Consider the following 22235-nt stretch of genomic DNA (forward strand, 5'->3'; position numbering starts at 1 on the left):
TTTTCATAGTTGTTCATGTATGGTGGTTTGACAGTGTTACTCTGTATTTGAACGGCTACAGATGTGGAAACGACTTTGTAAGTTTAATGCCAAGTATAGTCAGGGACTAAGTGCCCCAGCTCTCTACTGCAGGGTGTAATGCGAATGCTGCAGGTATTAGTAGGAACATTGCCTTGGTTCTGCATAACCCGGTATATGCATTTGTGTATTCTCTCTGTTTGCTTTTTTAATTATTGGTCTTTCATATCTATATATGTTAAATACCATAGAGATTTTGTCAAGATTATTTCATGTTACATTTGATGAATTTTGTCTTGAAGCACTTCTAAGAGGTCATTTTTCCTTCCCTCATACAGTATTCCCTTTTTTTTCAACTTACTCTAGTGTCAGAAATGGAAGAAACGATGCTCTCGGTGTTAAGGCCAGTCCAGAAAACATCAGACAGAGTCGTGTCTTCGCCCTCTACTTCCTCTCGCCCTCCGATTGAGCCCTCAGAACTTCCACCTGATAAGCTCCACGTAGAAATGGAACTTTCCCCAGATTCTCAGATAACTCTCTATGGACCTCTCTTAAATGCCTTTTTGTGTATAAAGGTATGGTTTTAAGAAGAACTTGCATTTTTTAAAACATTTATTTGAAAGTTAAGAGCATTTTAAGTAACCAGTTAGACCTGGGCTTATTGGCACATGCTTGTAATCCCACTAGTTGAGAGGCTGAGACAGGAGGATCGCAGATTTGTGGCCAGCCTCAGCAATTTATTGAGGCCCTTTGTGACTTAGTGAGACTCTGTTTAAAACTAAAAAATAAGATAGGGTTGGGGTGTTGCTTACAGGTAGAATGCCCCTAGGTTCCATCCCTAGTACCACCAAAAAAAACCCCAAAACAAAAAACAAACAAATCGGTGAGATGATTTAAATTGTCGAAGATATATTATGTCTGTCGACTGGAATCTGGGTGCTAGAGTGCGTTACAGAATTATTAAAATTAATATTCCTCAGCTCAGAATTTTTATGTTTTTAATCCTTTAGTGTGCTAACAATAGTTGGAGTTGCTAGAGATAAAGGTGGTCTTATTTCCAAGGAGATAAGCTAGAGGGACCATGAGAGGTATAGACAGATACATGGTCGCATATTATAACTAAGTTTCACTGACGGCAGTAGAAGTAGCTTGTTACTGAGCAGGATTGAGATTGGTGCCAGGGAACATCTTTCAAGGAAGCTATCAGATGGCAGTTGTTCAGGATAAATAATGGCCAGGGTAAGTTTGGAGCTTTATTTTAAAAATGGGAACAAATCTATGAGGGTAAGTTTAATCTCAAGAGTTTCCCAGATTTCAAGTTCTAAATATGTACTACTTCTTGGAGTCCAAAACTGAATCAGGTGTTGATTCCTTTTGGCATGATTTTTCCACTGAACTTACGTGATGGCCTGACTTGGTAGGTCCTTGTGGGTGATGGTGTGCAGAATGATTTTGAAGAGGGGCTATTTCAGGAAAATATTTGAGGAGTTCATCAGTTTTCCAAAGCCCACTGATTCTTTGGTAATCATATCACACTTTTAAAACGTTCCAGCAAGTCATCTGCAGCTCTGTTGATTTCTTCTTTTCAGTGACTTCTCTAACCCTTCTAGATCCTTGCCTGTCACTGGTAGCTTTGCCTTTGATGAGAGCAGTTTTCCACATCACTTAACACCAACTTCACAACATTTTTCATTTTCCTAAGATTTTACACATTCACTTTGCTTTTGATTTTTATTGTAGTTAGACATTTAATATACTGATAATCAAAAAGGATGTCAAAACCTCATGAATAACGGAATCACTTGTGGAAGGGACTTCTGCGGGGACTATTTTTATAGTGGTTACTTATTAGCTTTTTTTTGTAGTTTCACAACTGCAGAGATTTGAATATTAAATACTTAGTTAATAAGGAATTCTGTAATGCAGTGTAATGGGTAATTAATTTTGAAGAGGGACTAGGATGGTCAGGGTGCTCAGGGAAGGGCAATCAAAGATCATTAGTGAAGGTGTATTTGAGTTACTTTATTGTATTTACTAAAAACTGTTTCAGATAGTGTAACATAATTTAACAGTGGAAGGAAAGATATGGTTAATATTTGTGAAAACTGTTGTTGCCTTTTCTTCTCCTTGCATTTTCAAAGGGATTCATGCAGAAACACACCTTCAGATTCAAGGGGAATCCAGACGTGTGTACATTTTATCTTTCTTGTGACCACTATTTCACCTCTGAAACATCTTTGAACTGTTTCTCTCAGTGTCTTACTTTCTTGGGATTGCATGTGAATAGGTATATAAGGAATAAAATGCAATTTTAGATGTTATCTCCCTGAACAGGCTGAATTATATTTTAATTAAATGTAGGTAATAATTTAATTATCAGGCCAAGCATGGTATTAGTAATATATCAGTTTTTTAATACTACTAGAGAAATAATAGCTTTGGTTTTTGCATTCCAATGTGCGCATTGAACATCAGTTTTTTACTTTAAAAATTTTATTGTAATGCATATTTTTAATTTTAAAACTATTCATAGGCTAGGCTATTAAAATTTTGCTAGAGTTGCCAGGCGTGGTGGGCATGCTTGTAATCCCCGTGCTTGGGAGGCGTAGACAGGAGGATCACACAGGTTCGAAGCCAGCCGCGCTGGCTTAAGAGACCCTGTTTCCAAAAATAAAAAAGTATAAAATAGGTCTGGGAGTGTAACCCCGAGGTAGAAGGGCTTCCAGGAACCCCAGTACCACCAAAAAAAAAAAAAAAAAAAAAAAAATTGCTAGTTCTGGCAGTTGTTTTGTTTTGTTGGTAAACCCTACAGTTGAAAGGTAATAGTCATGGACACCTTGCCTTGATTCCTTAGCTGTGATGTTTGGAGGGAAAGTGGATCAGCATTGTTGGGTCTGGAGGCCATTTGCAGGGAAAATTCCGCAAGGATTTTCTACTTGAAGTATTATTCTTGTCTCTAAACAAGAGTTTCAAACAAGTCTCCGAGATTGAGATGCTGTATGCATTTTGAGAAGGTTTGTTATCTAGGCATAATTGAGAATAATCAGCACCAGGGAAAGCCTCTTTGGAGGGAACTCACTAGATGAAAACACTCCATGATACATAATGGCCAGCGTTTGTTTGGAGCATTATTTTAAAATAGAAACCTGCTCCCAACAGTCTTCAGGACTGGGTGCCGTGCGCATTTTGAAAAGGCTCTCAGAGGGTGTAAATGGCAACTACGACTCAGTTCTTTCACCTTGACAACAGTAAAGCTTCATTAAACACTTAAGTTTACTTGTAGAGATTTAACGTTGGAATTTAAGATGTAGGCCAGTATTTATTTACCTTTATATTTGGACTTGAATTTGTCCATGGTTTAGAATCAGAAGTATAATGATCAAGATTTCAAGCAGGCTTCATTGTGTTTCTGTTATTTAGAGGAAGCCAGTAATAAAAAAAATAGAGAGGAAAAAATACTAGTTTTGTGAGTCATTAGACTAGGGATTTTAATTTTGGCTTCCCATTAATTAGCTACATGTCTTCAACCACCACAGTATCCTTTCCTAAGAAAAGGTGTTATGGCCCAGTGTCCATAAATACAGTCAGAAAATAGAAGCCGGGTGTGGGAACGCACACTTGTAACCTCAGCATTTGGGAGGCTGAGACAGGAGGATTGTGGTTCATGGAAAGCCTCAGCTACTTAGGCTCTTTGCAACTCAGACACTATTTAAAAAAAAAAAAAATAGGGCTGGGGCTGTAACTTGGAGGTAGAGTACCCCTGGGTTCCATCCCCAGTACCACACACACACACACACACACACACACACACACACACACAAAAGTGGCAGTAACCAAATTGCAAAATTTACCACTTGTTTAAAAAAATAGTTAACAGGAATATTTACAGCTTAACTACTCACAGATCAAATAGAAAAAATATAAATCAGTCAATGGAAAGAAAAACAGGTTTTGATTAAAACTAGATTTGTTTCTTAAAATTAAATTTTAATTTCTGGTACAAGAGAAATAATATTAATAGTTGAAACATTTCTACATTAAAAATTAAGGAACTATCCATCGAAATTTGATAATTCTTGATAATATTTGTATATTTCATCAGTAACCAAAATTAGACTTTTTTCGGAAGCTGTTTTCTGATAAATGTTCCATCTGGAGTACATAAATTGTAACATTTGATTGGACTCGTCCTGATTGCTTTTCAGTGAATTGGTCTGCTTTGTTCAAGGATGTGCCTGAGTGTTGCCTCAGAACTTCCTGAGGCGATGATTAAAACTACTGAACTGCACAGACTCTGTTCTTTTCTTGTGGTGCTAGGGATCAAACTCAGGGCCTCTCAAGTGCCAGGCAAGTGCTGTGTCACTGAGATACCAAACAAACCTTCAAAGGCCTTTTTGAGGATCTAAATTACAGGTTTTGCTGTAATGGGGAATATCGTCATGAAGCTTTCCCATAAACTTTTATAGTCTTTTGCAGTTTTTACTCTGGATTGATTATTTGCTAGAGTAAATATATGTATATATGTTTTATAACACAGTATATATGTAAGTGTATGTATGTGTGTATGTGTATACATGTGGATAGACCTGATGCTTTGATTCTTAATTAGAGAGAGGCTAGAGCAATGCATAGTTGGGATTTAAGTCTCCGAGGTGAAAATTCACTGCCTATCTCTTAAGGACTTTCCTTAATCCTTGCAGGAGAACTACTTTGGGGAAGACGACACATACGTGGATTTTGAAGAGGTCATTTCTAGCCCTGTCCTGTCACTGTCAACATCGTCCAGCTCCGGGTGGACCGCAGTCGGAGTGGAAAATGACAGAAAGGATGACGAACGCTCAGCCAAGTCAGCGCACCCACTCACCTTGCGTCCTTGGGATATCACTGTGCTTGTCAACTTGTACAAAGTCCATGGGCGTCTTCCTGTGGTGAGTGTTTACATAGCCCAGCTCTGGAGGATATGGCGCTGTCTAGCAGAGGAGAGCCTGTGTGCTGGGGTGCATCCATACACCCATAAAAGGAAAAAATTTAGATTCGAAACTTGTGACTATCCTTTTACTGTTAGAGAGCTAGCTCTGCTCCTTAGGACTGCTTGGTTGTGATTCGGTCAGTCTGCTTTCGCTCTAGCTCCTTGTTTGCCATTCTTCTGCTCCGTTTGCTGTACCTCTAGGACATTTTGTCATGACATTGAGTTATTGTGTTTAGAGCTAGCCTGGTGGATATCCTAGGACTTGATGTCTTCTTAGCTTTTCTTTCTCCAGACCCCAAGCTGATCACAGGTCTCATTGTGGACCTATTACAAAGTCAGAGATCAGACTTGCCCATGGAAGTTGCTGTGTCTGAGGTTCAGATCCAGCACAGTTCCTGGTTCATTCTGAGGCCGGTGTGGACTGCGACTGTCTTGTCCTGAGGGGCAGGGCCCTGGAGCGTGGGCTGCACGCTGGCCGCACGCCGTCACTCCACACTGAGAGGTTGCCCTCAGTGCTCAGTGCAACGACGCCCTTCCTGGGGCAGAGTAGGCACTGCTCCTCCCTCTGGAAAACCTGGGAAGCGGAATGTTCCTTTCCCTCTACTCCCTTAACTTTCTGTCCTGATCATGACATTGTGTTTTACTGTAGCATGGAACTCCTGATGGTCCCGAGTGCCCTGCAGCTTTCTTGGAAAGACTGTGCTTTGAGATGAAGAAAGGCCTGAGGGAGACCATGCTGCAGCTCGTCCTGTCGCCACTGAACGTGTTTGTCAGCGACAACTACCAGGTGAAGACTTGTGTGCTGGTGGGGCAAAGTACTGTTGGCTTCTGTGCGTGGACATACGTTGTCAACTAGACCCTCGTGGTTTAATTGTATTTGTCTGTGCACGTTAGGAGAGTTGTTTCAAGAGCCTCACTTTTTCTTGTTTTGCTGTTACCTACTTATGTGATCCTGATTCTATTTTATTTTGTTTTTAGAAATGGAAAGAAATATTTGATAACGTTCTAGTACAGTTGTAGAGAAGAAAGATTAACTGTATTAGCCAGCTGTCCTCGTGATGTGAGAACTGTAGCACGGTATTATCAGGAAAGGATGTTGATAGTGGTGCGGTGTGTGTTTGTAGTTCCGCCATCTTATCACAAGTGGATTCACGCAACCACCGCCAAAACGAAGATAGGCTTCCGTCATGACAGAGATCTCATTTGCTTAGCATTCCCTCTCACCGGCACATGGCGCCTGTGCTTCTCTATGACCGGGGCTCTCTAGGACTGGTCTCCACTCTGGGAGATAGGGTGTCAAGAGGCTCATCTCCTCTTCTCAGTCCACTGAAGAAATTACTAAAGGGAAAAGGGAAAATCTCTTCTTAGGGGGAGTTTGAAGAATCTTAGGTGAATGTCTGATTGTTTATGTGTACCTAGTAATTTTTCAATTTTTATTTTAATCACTGTACTTTCAAAAAGATTTTATTAGACATTTAAAAAATCGAGCTCGTTATGTCCATTAACATTAACCCTTACTGAAGAGCTGTAGCAAACTCAGCAGAGTCAGAACTATAAAGTGCAGTGGATTTGGAGACTAGGGAAGGTGCTCAAGGCATGGAGCCCGAAGGTGATGGTAGAGGTGCTGCTGGGGGGCTGTGTGCTAGGTAACTGGCTTGTCCTAGTCCCCTAGTGAAGACGAGGGCACTGGGTGCCCGCCTGGTGAGCTTAGCTGTGTGCTAGGGGACTGGCACGTCCTAGTCCTCTAGTGAAGACGAGGGCACCGGGTGCCTGCCTGGCGAGCTTAGCTCCGTGCCTTGCCTGCACGTGCACTTCATGGTGCAGTGGGACAGCTGCTTCTCAGAGCCTTCTCTTCAGCTGTCTGTGTCGTCTGTTGTCCTCTCAAGGTAGAGGCTTCACACTGCCCACTCCCAGGGCTCATTTTACTTCTGCTTTGCAAGTCTCTAGCTCAGGGTTCGAGTTAAAAGTTGTAAAGTAGGGAGCAAGTCCTATGGTCAGTTCCTGGTATGATTAGTGGATGGTCCCCACAGCACCGGTCCATGGCCTGGAGGCTCGCAGTCCTGAGTCGGGTTGCAGGGCCACGCTCTCCTGAAGACCATAGGTAGGGGCTCCTTCCTCCTCTCTTAGCTTCTGGTTCCTGTCAGCAATCCCTGGCCTTCTCTGGCTTGTTGGTACATCACTCAGATGGCTGTTTCTGTCCTTAATGACATTCTGCCCATGTTTCTGTACCCACACCTTCCTTTACGTGGACACCAGTTTTATTAAGGCCCACACTAAGCCAGTGTAACTATGTCAGGTTTGGTTGTATCTGCACAAGCCCTGTTTGCAGTAAACATCACATTCACAGCTTTCTGGACTGTGAACATATCCTTAGGTGGGGTCACAGTTCAAACTACACAGTGATGCAAATAAGAATAAAATTTAGAATATAATCCTTTTTGGTATATCAGGTAGGTTATGCTTTAGGAAAGGCCAATACAGGCCAATATTTCCATGTGTTTTTGAGCTTCCTCCCCCTAAAAATCATCAGAACTTTTCAGAAGTGGACCTTTTTGACCATCCTTGCCAACTGTTTCAGTTAAAAGATTAGGGAATTGTTGCCTGGCAGAGTTAGTTGAGTTTTATTTAGAGTTGCACCGTTTGAGGTGAAAATAAAAATTGTATCAGAAGAGCTTCTAGAGCTATTATTAGAGTTATAATGTGAAAAACTTATACAAACTTTAAAACTTACAAACTTATAAAACCTAAAAAAAAACCCTCCTTACTAGATTTATCCTTTATCCTTTAAAAAGTGGTTTTCAAAGAGTTCATCTTCACAGTGTGCTGGACTCAGGAACGTAAAGCCTGTGAGATGGCCTGCATCATGGGAAGCAGAGTGCCCTGGGAGCCAGGCTGGGACACGTGCGCTCTGTCTCTCCACCCTCACAGTGCCCGCAGGCCCTGCCAGCTGGCAGCATCTGTGTTTTGTGGCTACATTGTTAGTAAAGTGAGATTCTTGGTGAATCAGGCAGAATAGTCCTGATGAACCTGATGGGGAAGGTAGAAATGGAGGAGACCAGGATAGGGCTCCACGCGTCCGCAGTGCTGTGAGGGAGGAGAGGTGCCGGCTCGGGGCGGTGCTGGTCTGCAGGCAAGGCTGCCATCGTGGTCCTCCGTGGAGCACAAGCCGAGATGTAAATAGGGAGGGCCGGAGTTCTTGCAGAAGTCCTGGCAGGAGCTCATGCAGTCAACATGACTTCCCCAGAGGGAGGTCAGCGCTTCTGAGACAGGGAAGATGTTCCACAGGAACTGCTCGGTGAGGGGAGAGGGTTCCAGTGTGTTCTGTAGAGCTGCTGCTCTGTGGACTACCGTTTTAGAAGCATCCTTGATTCTGCGGGCAGTGGCTGTACGACCATTCTCTGGTAAGATGAAGCTCCCTCTTGCGCCTGCCATGCTCGGGGCACGCTGCTCCCGCCAGCTCCTGGCTCCACAGCTGTCAGGGGCTCTCTTAACTCAGCCTCTCGACGCCTCATCTTCCCACAAGGATTGGGCCCCTTGATTCCCTACAGCGCCATTTTGTTTATTTATGGAGGTACCTACAGTCAGACATCTGCACTCTTGAGGACTTAGTTGACCTGCATGGTCTGGCTGTCACAGATAGTATCACTAAGGAAGCATGGCTGGAAGATGTGTGTGCATCCGTGTTGTGTTAAGCGCTGTGGCGTCTGAAGTCTTATTTTCCACGTAGCATGATTTTACCTTATCTCTGCAGGGATGAAGCAGCCCGAGCCTAGGATGTATTTTTCGTACTTCTCACCATTGTCTTGTCTCAGCAGCGGCCCCCTGTGGATGAAGTGCTCAGGGAAGGTCACATCAGTTTGTCCGGGCTCCAGCTGAGAGCACACGCTATGTTCTCCGCAGAAGGTCTTCCTTTAGGAGGTGATTCTCTAGAGTACGCGTGGCTGATTGACGTGCAGGCCGGAAGCCTCACAGCCAAGGTCACAGCGCCGCAGGTGTGTTTCCCACAGCCCCCGACTTGCCTCCTTTTGCTTGCCTGGCCGCCTCCCCAGGACCTGTGCCCGTGTAACTGTTGCTCCTTGCATTTCCTTGCCTTTCCACTAAGGACCTTGTGACAGAGTCGTTCTTAGCACCCAGAGCTCTGTGTGTGTGTGTGTGTGTGTGTGTGTGTGTGTGTGTGTGTGTGTGTGTAGTACTGGGGGTGGAACCCAGGGGCTTTTCTACCACCGGGCTGTACTCCTAGACCTGTTTTCTATTTTATTTGGAAACAGGGTCTCACTAAGTAGCTGTGGCTGGCTTCGAACCTGTGTGATCCTCCTGTCTCAGCCTCCCAAATGCTGGGATTACAAGTGTGCACCACAACGCCCGGCAGAACTTTCTTAGTAATAATACATGAGGCAAAGACCAGCTTTACCTTCCTAAGCACACGTAATTGACAGATGCAGTTATAGAGATCAAATAGAAAATCTTTATTGATTGGTCTTCCACACTTAGAACGATTTTTTTTTTTTTCAGTACTAGGAATGGAACCCAGGGGCATTCTACCTCCGAGCTACACCCCCAGCCCTATATTTTATTCTCTGTTTTGAAACAGGATCTCACTGAGTTGAGGAGGGCTAAGTAGTAGCTGAGGCTACAAGCGTGCTCCACCTTGCCCAGCTTTTTCTTTTCTTATTATATGTGGAATAATTTTTTAAGGACTTTGCTTCCTTGTAGACTTTTTAGATAAAAGTTAAAAGTAATGCTCATAGTGCTGAGAAACAATAACAGTGAATCTACTGATAAATAAATCTGGTCTGATTGTGTGATCCTTTTGAGGAAATCCATGGCCAGCCCCATCTAACTTACTTTTGGAAGATTCAGAGGCCTGAAGTACTATTTATTTACTAGACAACTAAACTTTACTTGAATGGCTATACTTCATTCATGTCTTTTATATATGTTTATATATATACACACATCAAAGATGAAGTATAGCCCTGTATGTATGTGTATGTGTGTATATATGATAATATTAATACTTAGTTTCCCAGGACTGGAGTGCAGTATAAATGTATCCACTCAGTTTTAATGAAAAGTTACAGAATGGTTATAAAATATAAATTAGAAGTGATAACAGCAGCAAGAGGTACATTGTATGCCTTGAAGAAATTGTAAAAGGTCAGCAAACACTAATATTCTAGTAATAGGAGAATGGATAGAGTTGGAAAGGGCTATTTTGAAGTTGAATGACATCTCAATATAATATAAGGATATATAGTGAAATATGTAAAAATGGGTAGAAAGAATGTATAGAAAAGGATGGAGCTGGGCATGGTGGGCACGCTTGTAATCCCGGTACTTTCGAGGCTGACACAGGAGGACTGTGGTTCACTGTTAGCCTCAGCTACTTAGTGAGGCCCTCTGAAACTTAGAGACCCCGTTTCAAGATAAAGAATAAAATTAGGTCTGGGAGTGTAGCTCAGTGGTAGGATGCCCCTAGGTTCCATCTCCGGTTTTGCAAAAAGGGAAGAAAAGAAAAAAAGTACGGGAAGATATACTCAGGGCTCACTGGCCTTGGAAGCGTCCTTTCCCTTATTACCTCCCTTTCTTGTCCCTCAGTATACAAGTAGGAACTGAAGCACAGGGCAGAGCAGCTCATCCCCCCACGGGAGCATAAAGCGGGCCCGCCCCTGCAGGCCTGGGCACGGCCTTCTGTTCTGAGGATTGCTAGGACCTCCCTCACACGTTTGCTCTGGCCCTTATTATAAGATGGCTATTCTCTTCTGCACTAGGATTGGCTTCACTGATTTCTGCATGCTTTGTGACTCCATAGATATACTCGTATTTATTTTTATCTTTGTGTGGTTTAAAAGTCAAATTCATGTCTTTTAATAATTGAAATTATGTGCTGCTTTGCATGGATAATGACCTACTCCTCAGTGTGTTCAGTATTACTAGATCTGATCAGTTTAACGCAGATGTTTCCAGTTAGCTATATAAGAAGATATGACTTTGAAAAAAAGTAATGTTTTAGAATTGCTAAAGTGGGATATCTCCGTTGAAACCCATTTTCATTCTGACAGTGCATTTTGCCACTCACAGATGAAAAGCAGCACAGTCTCGAGGTGCCGTGGTGCAGGCAGGCGTGGGCTCAGGAGTGGGTTGCTAAGCAGCGGGGTCAGCGAGGCAGCGTGTCCTTCAGGCCTGGGGGTCTGCTTCGGGCGCTTCTGAATGCAGAATGCCGCAGGGAATGCTAACAGTGCTGTGACCTCGCTGGTTTCCCATAGCTGACCTGCCTCTTGGAGTGGGGACAGACGTTTGTTTTTCATGTCATGTGCCGGGAGTATGAACTGGAAAGACCGAAATCAGCAGTGACATGTCAACACGGGATTGACCGTCGGCTCTGTGAATCCAAGGTAAGCTGACAAATGTTAGCAGTGGTAGAGGGAAAGTTGGTGACTGGTTTTTTTTTTTTTTTTTTTTCGGGTTTGGGATGGAACCCAGGGACGTTCAACCTCCGAGCTATACGTCCTGCCCTATGCGTGTGCCACCACGCCTGGCTGGTGACTATTTTTAATGAAAGATTGTAATTCAGCTTTAAATCAAATGTACACTGCCATAAAATAAACAGAATAGTTCGATTTTTCTGAATTATATTGAAAATTCTTAATTATGTAAAATATGAGTTAATTACTAAAACGTACACATTCACAAATTAATGGAGATATTATGAAAACTACACCTTTTATATTTTTCCTGTTAAAAGTAATATTTTGTGCATTATTATATCCTAATCTTTTGAATTATGGCTGTACAAGTGGAAGATTTAGAAATTGAAGCAAGAGGAAGGCTAAATTCCTTAGATGACATGATTTGCAGACCTTTCCGCAACATGTCTGTCTGTCAGATTTCCTGCCTCAGAGAGCACCGAGCTGACTTCGCATGGGCCTCCTAGTACCTTCCCAAGGGTTGTAGATGATAAGCCCCAAACCATGCACAGTGCCAAGGAACGCAGGTTGTGCACTCAGTGCCCTCCCTTACGGATCCGGAGGGGCACTTTTTCCTCTTGATTTCGAAAGTAAGCTTGTTTTAGAAAACATGGCGGTTTGAAAAAAGAGAGTCTATCCTAGCTGTACCGCACAGAGAGAATCATCATTAACAAGTTAAGTTTTCTTTTAGTTTCTTCCTATGTGCATCTCTTTCTTTTGCCATGCAAACTGTTTGTTATTATATGACTGTGAATTAAAAGTCATTAATTCTGTTTTTAAATTTATGCCCCGCAAAACTGTAGCCTACACTTAGGTACTGACAATAAAGGAAACATCTCTGATTGTGGTGACGGTTATTGTTTATTTTACGAGCACGTTGCCAGGCTTTGGGGAATAGTACCTTAGTCATATGTCGGTTCGTAGTTTTGTGTGGATAATTCATACCACCTTTAAGTGCCTTCCCTCCCCCGCACAAAGGATTTACATTCCATTAAAGTTTTTTTTTAAATAAAGTTATTGAGGCACAACTTACAGACAGTAAATTCACCTTTTTAAAGTTGAATGGTTGCCGGGCGTGGTGGCGCACGCTTGGGAGGCGGAGACAGGAGGATCGCTCAGGTTCGAAGCCAGTTGTGCTGGCGTAAGAGACCCTGTTTCAAAAATCTAAAATAGGTCTGGGAGTGTATCCTGTTGGTAGAAGGGCTTCTAGGAACCCCAGTACCACCAAAAAATAAATAAAATAATAAATAAATAAATAAATAAAGTTGAATGGTGCCAGGCAGGCAATCCTAGTACTCGGGAGGCCGAGACAGAAGGGTCACGAGTTCCCAGCCAGCCTGAGCAACTAGCAAGGCTCTCAGTAACTTAGGCCCTATTTCAGAGGAAAAAGGACTGGGGGTGTAGCTCAGAGGTAGAATGCCCCTGGGCTCAGTCCTCAGTACCAAAAAATAAAAAAGTGAAAAAAACAGCTGGGCATGGTGGCCCACGCTTGTAATCCCCACACTTGGGAGGCAGAGACAGGAGGATTGCCCAGGTTTAAAGTCAGGCTCGCTGGCTTAAGAGACCCTGTTTCCAAGTAACAATATAAAAAATAGGTCTGGGAGTATAGTCCGGAGATAGAAGGGTTTCCAGGAACCCCAGTATCAACAAAAACAAAAACAAAAAACAAAGAAAGTTCCATGGCTTGGGTTTTAACAAATGCTATGTATATTTATGTAGCTATTGTTACTAGTAAAAATAAAGAACATTTCTATTACCTGGAAAATTCCTTTATGTTTTTTGCAGCCAGCCAACCTCTCCCACGTACAACCACTGATCTGCTGTCTGTCACTTCAGATCAGTTTGTTCAGCTTTGTTTTGCTGGAGGAAGTGCACAGTCGAGAGCACTGGGTATATGGCAGGGCACAGGTTTCTGGGTCTGGCTGTGCCGCGCGTTAGCGCTTACATGCTGCTGGGCCAGTACTGCACCAGGGCCAGCTTCTCCTCCAGCTCATTCAAGGAGATGGCACCACTTTCTTCTGACCTCAGCCTCACCAGCATCACCACATGGGTGTTTTAAGAGAAAAAAATTACATTTGGCCGGGTGTGTGGCACACGCTTGTTGTCATCCCAGCATTGGGGAGGCTGAGACTAGAGGGTTGGGGTTTGCGGACAGCCTCAGCTACTTAGTGAGGCCCTTTGCAACTTACTGAGACCCTGTTTCAAAATAAAGAATAAAAAAATAAAAACAGGGCAGAGGGTGTAGCTCGGAGGTCGAAAGCCCCGGGTTCCATGCCCAGACCCTCAAAAGAAAAGGAATCACAGTTGTGTCCGCTGTCCCTCGTCTTGGGGCCACAGCGTCTACAGGTGATGTACTTGTGTGTGTGGTTCTCGTAGTTTTAGTTAAGTAAGACGTACGTAAGTGTAAAAGAGTGAGCTCCTGGTGACGAGTTCCTGGTCCTGTCCTCTCTGTTGTAGCTGAGTTGCATTCCTGGGCCTTGTCCACCCTCAGATGACTTGAAGTACACCATGACGCGTGTGGCGGTGGACGGGGCTGATGTCTACCTCGTGGAACACGGTTGTGCAACCAACATCAAGGTTAGTGTCTGTCTCTTCCCTCAGCAGCGTAATCATCTGCCCTGTTACGAAACCAGACTTCGTAGCTTGAAATACAACACGCATTTGTGGTTTGCTTTCTCGCAGACGACCACACAGTTTGAGAATTAGCTTCCTAATTCTGACTCATTTTTTCTTCCAGTGTTATTTTTTTAAGTACTGTGGCCACTCTTTTACTCTGGCTGAGTTGTTGTAGCGGTTACTTTAGGAAAGGACACATAGTAGCAGGTTACCTTTATGTCAGTGATGTAAGCAGCTGTGTTTTTAGGATTCTGTTTTGAGTATCTTTGGGTCTTCTACATTTCTATTCCTGCCTGGCTCCTGTCTGCTTTCCGGGCTGCTGTTTGGAATGTAGCTCTGCCAGGTTGTCTGTGACGTTATCGCTGACTGTCCGTCTAACCCTCCTGCTCTGTCCCTTGGTATCTGCACTCCTGTCCTATCCTGCTCTCCTTGTGTCCGTGCATTTCCTTTTCCTTTCTCATTTTTTCCTTGTTCTTCTTCACCTCTGTTATTTCCCTTTCTCTTCACCTCCCGCCATCTCTACAGAGCAGAACGTCAGTTCTGTAGGTGATGCTAGCTTCCTTAGAAACGCAGCAGTTAGAGTTTTGCCTCCTTTTCTCCACCTGGCTTTAGATGGGCGCCATCCGCGTCGCGAGCTGTAACCTGCACAGTCAGTCCGTTGGGGAAGGAATCAGTGCTGCGGTTCAGGATGTGCAAGTGAGGCAGCACATGGAGCAGGCGAGCGGCGGCAGAGCGGGACCTCAGCCTGCAGTGCTGCGGAGGGCCTGCTGGCTGGAAGCCGGCTCCGCCAGCTTGGGGCTCATCACCGTCGATGTGGCCTTAGCTGCCGAACATCACTCCAAACACGAGGCTCAGAGACACTTCCTGGAAACTCACGATGCCAGGACGAAGAGGTGAGTGGGAGCGGTAAGAATGGCAGTCGTCCCTCTGCTCCAAATGGAGTAAGAACTTGTAAAACAGGCTTGCTATGATTATGCTGCTGTACCTCCATAGCTATATAAGAGCTTGATATTTAAATAGACACGTCATCTCGACGTAGTTCGGTTGCTGCACATAACACCACCTGCTGATGTTTCTCTAAGTCCGTGCTAAGAATGACCGCAGACAGCGGCCTACAGAGTATTTCCCTTTTTTGCTTACCTGGTGCTCCACGTCCACTCGGGTCCCGGCACTATGGCGCTGGCAGCGTACCCACAAGCTCCAGGGTGGGCCTCCCAGGCTGCAAGCACAGCGCCGGTGCCTCCACCTGAGTCTGTGGGTCCTGAGGACGTGGCCATGTTTGCCTCTTACATGTAACTCATTGCTTTGACAATGTCTGTGTTTGATCCATCCCCATCCCGCTCCATTATATGGTTAATATGTGTTTCTTTAAAAATACAGGAAACTACTGCCGGGCATGGTGGCGCATGCTTGTAATCCCCGCGCTTGGGAGACAGAGACAGGAGGACCGTGCAGGTTCCAAGCCAGCCATGTGTGCTGGCTTAGGAGACCCTGTTTCCAAATAAAAAATGTAAAAATAGGTCTGGGAGTGTAGCCCGGAGGTAGAAGGGCTTCCAGGAACCCCAGTACCACCAAAAAAATAAATAAATTAATTAAATAAAATAAAAGTTCAGAAATACAGGAAACTACTAAGAAACAGGAAAACTGGTCAGAACCCTACTAAACAGAATGTTGATGTATTTTTTACAGTATTTTTGGCGTGTTTTTCTTTTACTGGCATTCATCTTGTACTTAAAATTCTGCGTGTTTGTATTAAAGTTTTATCCTAAGCATCTGTCCACGATTGAAAATTTTTATCCAGACCTCTTCAAACAGATGGTAATACTCCACCAGAAAGACACACTGTGCTTTTCTTGGCCAGTGTTGTGGTATTAAAAGCTGCTGGGGGTGGCGGTGCACGCTTGTAATCCCAGCATTTGGGAGGCTGAGACCAGAGGATCGCGGTTCGCGGATAGCCTCAGCTACTTAGTGAGGCCCTCTGCAACTCAGTGAGACCTGGTTTCAAAATAAAGAATAAAAAAAAAAAAAAATAGGGCAGGGGGTGTAGCTCGGAGGTTAAATGCCCCTGGGTTCCATCCCCAAACCTGCAAAAAGAAAAAAGACAAAAACCAAAAAACTCAGGTTGCTTCTGTTTTCCTGTTGTAAATGGCAGTGAGGGAGCCTCTTTGCATGTGGAATCGTTTCATGCACATTTTGACTGTTTCCCTTAAGTAGCTGGCTGGGAGGGGACGAATGGGTAAGCACTGGGACTTCTGATGTGCATTGCCAAGGTACACCCCTTCCCTAAACAGATTTCAGTGTATACCCGTGGGTTTTAGGGGAGTCCCTGTCTCGCCGCACTTGATAGCTCTCGAGTGCGTCTTGTTGACTGACAGGCAACATTGCCTCACTTAGCATTTATATGCTTCTCAGAGATTTTATGTACTCTAGCGACTTTTCTTCCTTATTAGTCAGTGTCTTAATTTTAGTTTATATTTACTTATTGGAATCTTAGAATCTTCCTTAAAATTTTTTTATTGTTCTTCTTACGTTACTTGGGAATGAACCCAAGGATCTTCTACCACTGAGCTACTTCTTAGTTCTTTTTTTCGTTTTGAGGTACGGTCTCACTGTGTTGCTCAGGCTGGCCGCGCACTTGTGACCCTCCTGCATCCGCCTCCTGAGTTGAGGAGCTTGCAGGCATGTGTCACCAGGCCCAGTTTTTCTTACTGATATGAAGAGCTTAAATTACGACCTATTTTGGTGATACTTACTGCTAGTGTTTTCTAGTGTATCCTATCTTTTAATTTGTTTTTATTTTTATCCAGATGTAAGTTTTATGTATTCAAATATGGCTGTCTTTCCCATTGTAATTTCTTGTACCAGTTCAAGAAAATACTCCTTTTCTAGTAAACAAGTGCCATTTATATTATTTCTTTCATCTGCTTTTATGTTAATATAAAACTTAAATCCTTCTTGATTTTATGTGGGGTTATATGTATTAATCTAGATTAAAGCGTAGAGAGATTTCTCTACAAATACCTACTTAAATAGAAAACATTTACAACGAATATGTTTTCATTTCTCCATTTTATAATATGTTTAGTTATGTTCATCTGTTAATTTTCCCAAAAGAATTTGAGGGCATTTTTTTCTTTTAGTTAAAACAATTCTGTTGAGCTTTTTATTAAGATGACATTAATTTTTAAAGTTAATTTATGAAGACAGCTTATAAGTATGAAAATTCACGTATGGTGAATGTTGAAAAGAACTTAGGTTCGGCACGGACCTCAGCTTCGTCCCCAGCTGGAAACGCAGTTGGCTTCTTGTTGCTCAGGAAGCCAGCCAGTGTGACACAGAGGTCTCTCCCTGCGTCAGGTGGGCTGTGGCTGCTTATGCCTGCAATCCCAGGACTTGGGAGGCTAAAGCTGAAGTTCGCAGGTCCCAGGCTAGTCGCAGAAATTTAGCAAGACCCTTCTTCAAAATAAGAAAAAGTAAAATAGGGCTGGATCGTGGCTTGGAATAGAATGCTGTTGGGTTCAATCCCCAGTACTAAATATATACATAACATTTATTTTTAATAGAAAACTGAGTCCTTTGAGAATGTTTATTGCTGTTTAAAACTGGGCCTAAATACCTGAGTTTTGCATATGCTACTCTTAATGCTTTGTTTTTGAATGCATGCTTTATCTGCATTAGTACCATTCCTACTTATTTCCATTTCACTGTAATAAGACTCTTGAAAGGCAAAGTAATCTAAGAAGACATTGCTTGGAAGAAATAACCCTTTATAGCCGGGCATGGTGGCACACGCTTGTAATCCCAGCATTCGGGAGGCTGAGACCTGGAGGATCGCGGTTCACGGACAGCCTCAGCTACTTAGTGAGGCCCTCTGCAACTCAGTGAGACCCGGTTTCAAAATAAAGAATAAAAAATAGGGCAGGGGGTGTAGCTCGGAGGTCGAATGCCCCTGGGTTCCATCCCCAGACCTGCAAAAAAAAAAAAAAAAAAAAAAAGAAAGAAAGAACCCTTTATTTTTATGTTTACTTTGTCTTAAAAGATGTCAACAATTATCTGCCAAAGTTTCTTATTTCTTGGTGAGCTTGTTTGTGCTCTGGTTGTGTCTGTTCTGGATTCCGCAGGCTGTGGTTCTTGTGGCCAGATGGTACCCTGAAGAGTAAGAGGTGCAGAACCAAGTGTGGCTGCCTCGGAGGCTGCAGGTTCTTTGGTGGCACCGCGGCTGGCCTCGACTTCTTCAAGCTGGAAGAGCTGACCCCTTCCAGCAGCTCTGCGTTCTCCAGCACAAGCGCAGAGTCCGACATGTACTATGGGCAGTCTCTGCTACAGCCGGGAGAATGGATTATTACCAAAGAGGTGCCCAAAACCATAGACGGTAATGAAACTCGTGCTTTTTCCATGCTGATCTTTCAGTGCCTTCATCCCTGCGCCATCGTGAGAGTCCAGGGTTACGTGGTCCACCTCACTTGGTTTTGTAGTAGTGTGGGTAGGGTTTCCTATGCTCTGCGCTTGTCTTGCTGGTGTCTTAACTCCAGCGGGATTGTTTCAGTTATACATAGCCATAGCAGGCCTGCTGTTCAGATCTGTTGTGGACATGGGGCCTTTCCTTGCAAAGCTTAATCTGAATACATCTGCATGTGTGGCCCTACAGCCCAGCTGCCAGAGATATTCTTAGGAAGAACTGTCCTTCAGCTTTGTTTTACCAGCTTATTTTTACAGGAAATAATAACATTATTGGTCTCATGTCGCCAACTACTTTTGTAAGGTATTTTCCCTCCTTATCCCTAAAATCAAATGTCACCAAGAAGAATCTGGCCTTTGAGTCTCCTGACAGCTTTGCAGATACACCAGTTTGGTGTGAGTAGCATACATGGCTTTAAGCGCATTCGATCAATTGTAACTAGTGTCTTTTCTCCATAGACTTTGGAAATGGGTTTCCTTTGATTTCTTATTGCACATTCCTGACATTAACTATATCACTTCCTGCTCACGATGCCGTACTGCAGAGATATGACGTGGAGAAGGGGCTGGATGTCTCGCCAGAATGCAGTCTCTGGCATTCACTGGCTCTTTTACCGTTGTGGCACTGTTGATGGTAGAATCATTCCTGCCTGGATCCCAAGTCTGCGAGCCTTCTCACCAATGGGAAGTGAGGCATTTCTCTCCCTTCCAAAGCTCCCTCTCCCAGGTAGCGCGGAGGTGGCCATGGAGAGGAGAGCTGAGGGAGCGCGTCTTGGCTCTCCTGCCTCGGGGCCCTCCCATCTGTGCCTCTGCTCGCAGGCAGCACTTAGCTTCTGCAGCAAACAGGACAGACCATTTAAAATTAATCAACCTATTCAGATGTGTGGTGCTCTTGGTGTTATTTTTGAAAGTTTCCCGTAAGTGTGAATTTTCCCTATATGGGGGATGGAACACAGCACCTTGTGCATGCTTGGCATGCACTCTACCACTGAGCTACCGCTCAGCCCTGAAACTTTTAACACAAAGTATTGAAAAAGAAAAGGAAAAGGTCACCAAGGACTCTGGTGCATACTTCGTAGGTATATTTCTGTAGTGTTAATGCTTCGTAAAAATAATTATACTTAAAAATAGAAATCTAGTCCCAGTCACTTTGGAAATGTTTATGCTCACTGGTCCTGCATTTCTCCTTGCACAGGTAATGTGAGTGGGATGAAAAGGAAGGAGTGGGAGAGCAAGTCACTGGGAGTGGAAGTGGAGAGGAAGGCGCAGCACCTCAGCCTGCAGGTGCCCCTGCGCTCCCACAGCTCCTCCTCCTCGGAGGAGGAGAACAGCAGCTCCAGCGCCGCGCAGCCTCTGCTGGCAGGCGAGAAGGAGAGCCCCTCCTCTGTGGCTGGCGACCACGCGGCTCAGAGCGAGCTCTTGCCCGGCGCGAAGCGAGATGACGGCCAGGGAAGGTCAGCGTTCAGTTAGATTTAGAACTGTGATCCTAATTGGACACTTCTTCCCTCTCTGCTCTCTTACTAGCACATTTTTTCTTGGGCTTGAACATATTTTGAGAAATGTCTGTCATTTCAGATATTACAAAATGAAAAAAAAAAATGAAATAAGTAGTTCTTGCATCCCACCACCAAAGTGGGTCATTGTGGCTGCGTCGAGCAGTCTCCCTGGTCTGGTGGGGTCCTGGTCCTCTTCGCTTCTGGAGAGTTGACCGCTCCCTTCTCTGGCCGCACACTTGCCTCTTGGCATGACGGCACATTTCACGGCCTGCTCCTGGCCCTGGCTGTCCCTCCTCAGTCCCCACCGCTGGGTGTCCGTGTCTCCTTCCTTCTTTTTCTGGTCCTTGAGGCCTGCCATGTGTTGCGTCTTATTCCTTGGAATTTCATTTCCATGCCTTTTCTTCACTTATTCTTCCTATTACCCTAGCGGTCCTCAATAGTTTGGCTTCAGTTGTGATCTTTAGTAACAGCTTTAGGATGTAAACCTTCAGCCAAAACCTACCAGCCAGAGTATATTCTTGATATTTCTACATAAACACCGTAAGTCGAACATACTAAAAAAATGACCTATAACTCTAACTTGTTGCACTTCATTAGACGACACTACTGTGTCAGTTGCTGCGTTCGTTGCTAAGGGCTGTCTATGACTTTCTGTCCTTCAGTCCCTCCCTGCCAGGGGTCCCTGGTGCATCTTGCCACTCAAGCTTTGAAGGCGTGGGAGGAGCCCTGTGGCAGTGCACCAGCGCCTGCAGATGCTGGCAGAAGCACGCCCTTGTTGGCTTGGCTTGCTTCCCTGCTTCTTTTCTTTCTTGTCCTGAGGGTTGTACCCAGGGCATTCTGCCTCTGATCTACATTCCCCAGCCATATACATTCATACACCTGTTCATACGTGTGTGTGTGCATGTGCGTGCACACGCACGTGAATTTTTTTAAATTTTGAAAGAAGGTCTTACTAAGCTGCTGATAGCCTAAGTTGCTGAACCTGGCCTCCAACTTGGGATCCTCCTGTCTCAGCCTCCCAAGTACTGGGATTATAGGTGTTTGCCACCACTCCCAGCTTCTATAAATACTTATTTAAGTTGCCTCAGAATTGGAACTATATGGAGAATTTGAACACATTGTATTGTTTTACTACGCTGGGTGTTATAAAGTTTTAGATTTTTTTATATTTGTAAAATGATCAAAATTACTAAAAAGATTTTATAGGTATCTTTCTATATTTAAATTATATGATGCACCGAAAAGATTAATAGCTTTGCTTTCTGTTTTAGTATTCCTACAGAAATTTCAGCGAACAGCCCTGTGTCTCCTAACACACAGGATAAGTCCGTAGGTCAGTCTCCTCTCAGATCTCCTCTGAAGCGACAGGCCTCTGTGTGTTCTGCCCGGCTCGGAAGCACCAAGAGCCTAACTGCTGCCTTTTACGGGGACAAGCAGCCTGTGGCAGCTGGAGTGCAGTTCAGTAGTGACGTCTCTCGGAGTGACGAGAACGTCCTCGACTCGCCCAAGCAGAGGAGGAGTTTCGGCTCCTTCCCCTACACTCCGTCAGCGGACTCCAGCTCATTCCATCAGTATCGGTCGATGGACTCCAGCATGTCGGTGGCGGACAGTGAGGCCTACTTCTCTGCAGCCGAGGAGTTCGAGCCCATCAGCAGTGACGAAGGTCCCGGGACGTACCCCGGTCGGAAAAAGAGGAGGAAGCAGGTGCAACAGGCGGACTACAGCAGGGGCTCCATCTATCACAGCGTGGAGGGGCCGCTTGCCGCGCACGGGGAGAGCCCTGCAGACTTCCGCGCGCCGCCCTTCAAGGCGCACCCTTCCCAGGCTTCCTTTGTGTCTGCCCTGGGAGGAGAGGAGGACGCTGCAGAGCGGCTGTATGTGGGGGAAGGGGAGAGGCTGGGGGAGGCTGAGCACGCCACCTCCCAGCAGCCTGTGATGAGCTGCTACCAGACCTACCTGACCCAGTCCCAGGTGCTCAATTGGGCAGTCAAGCACCCAGCCAACAAGAGGACCTCCAAGTCCTCACTGCACCGGCCGCTGGACCTGGACACGCCCACCAGCGAAGAGAGCTCCGCATCCTTGGAGCCGCTTTCTGTCCCAGCCTTTAAGGTAGAAAAACGGGCGTTGTTTCCACCAACACACCTATTTAGGAGATCCGATTTTTTTTTTTTTTTTTTTTTTGGATGGTACTGGGGATGGAACCCAAGGGCC

General features: G+C 44.5%; 1 protein-coding gene across 2 annotated transcripts in view; it reads left to right on the forward strand.

The window, feature by feature from the left end:
- BLTP1 (bridge-like lipid transfer protein family member 1) overlaps positions 1-22235 on the forward strand; it is a gene marked incomplete at both ends in the record, with an annotated part of 166205 nt that overhangs the window by 38472 nt on the left and 105498 nt on the right. For both annotated transcript variants that reach the window (XM_080697986.1, XM_080697987.1), the window contains 10 exons: positions 385-593; positions 4719-4946; positions 5637-5774; positions 8800-8979; positions 11254-11382; positions 13912-14031; positions 14683-14963; positions 18192-18442; positions 19724-19982; positions 21296-22133. In XM_080697986.1, the coding sequence (XP_080554112.1) occupies positions 385-593; positions 4719-4946; positions 5637-5774; positions 8800-8979; positions 11254-11382; positions 13912-14031; positions 14683-14963; positions 18192-18442; positions 19724-19982; positions 21296-22133 (2633 nt within the window). The remainder of the gene's footprint in view (positions 1-384; positions 594-4718; positions 4947-5636; positions 5775-8799; positions 8980-11253; positions 11383-13911; positions 14032-14682; positions 14964-18191; positions 18443-19723; positions 19983-21295; positions 22134-22235) is intronic.

The sequence above is a fragment of the Muscardinus avellanarius genome, assembly GCF_963383645.1.
Source record: "Muscardinus avellanarius genome assembly, chromosome: 6".
Taxonomy (NCBI): Eukaryota; Metazoa; Chordata; class Mammalia; order Rodentia; family Gliridae; genus Muscardinus; species Muscardinus avellanarius.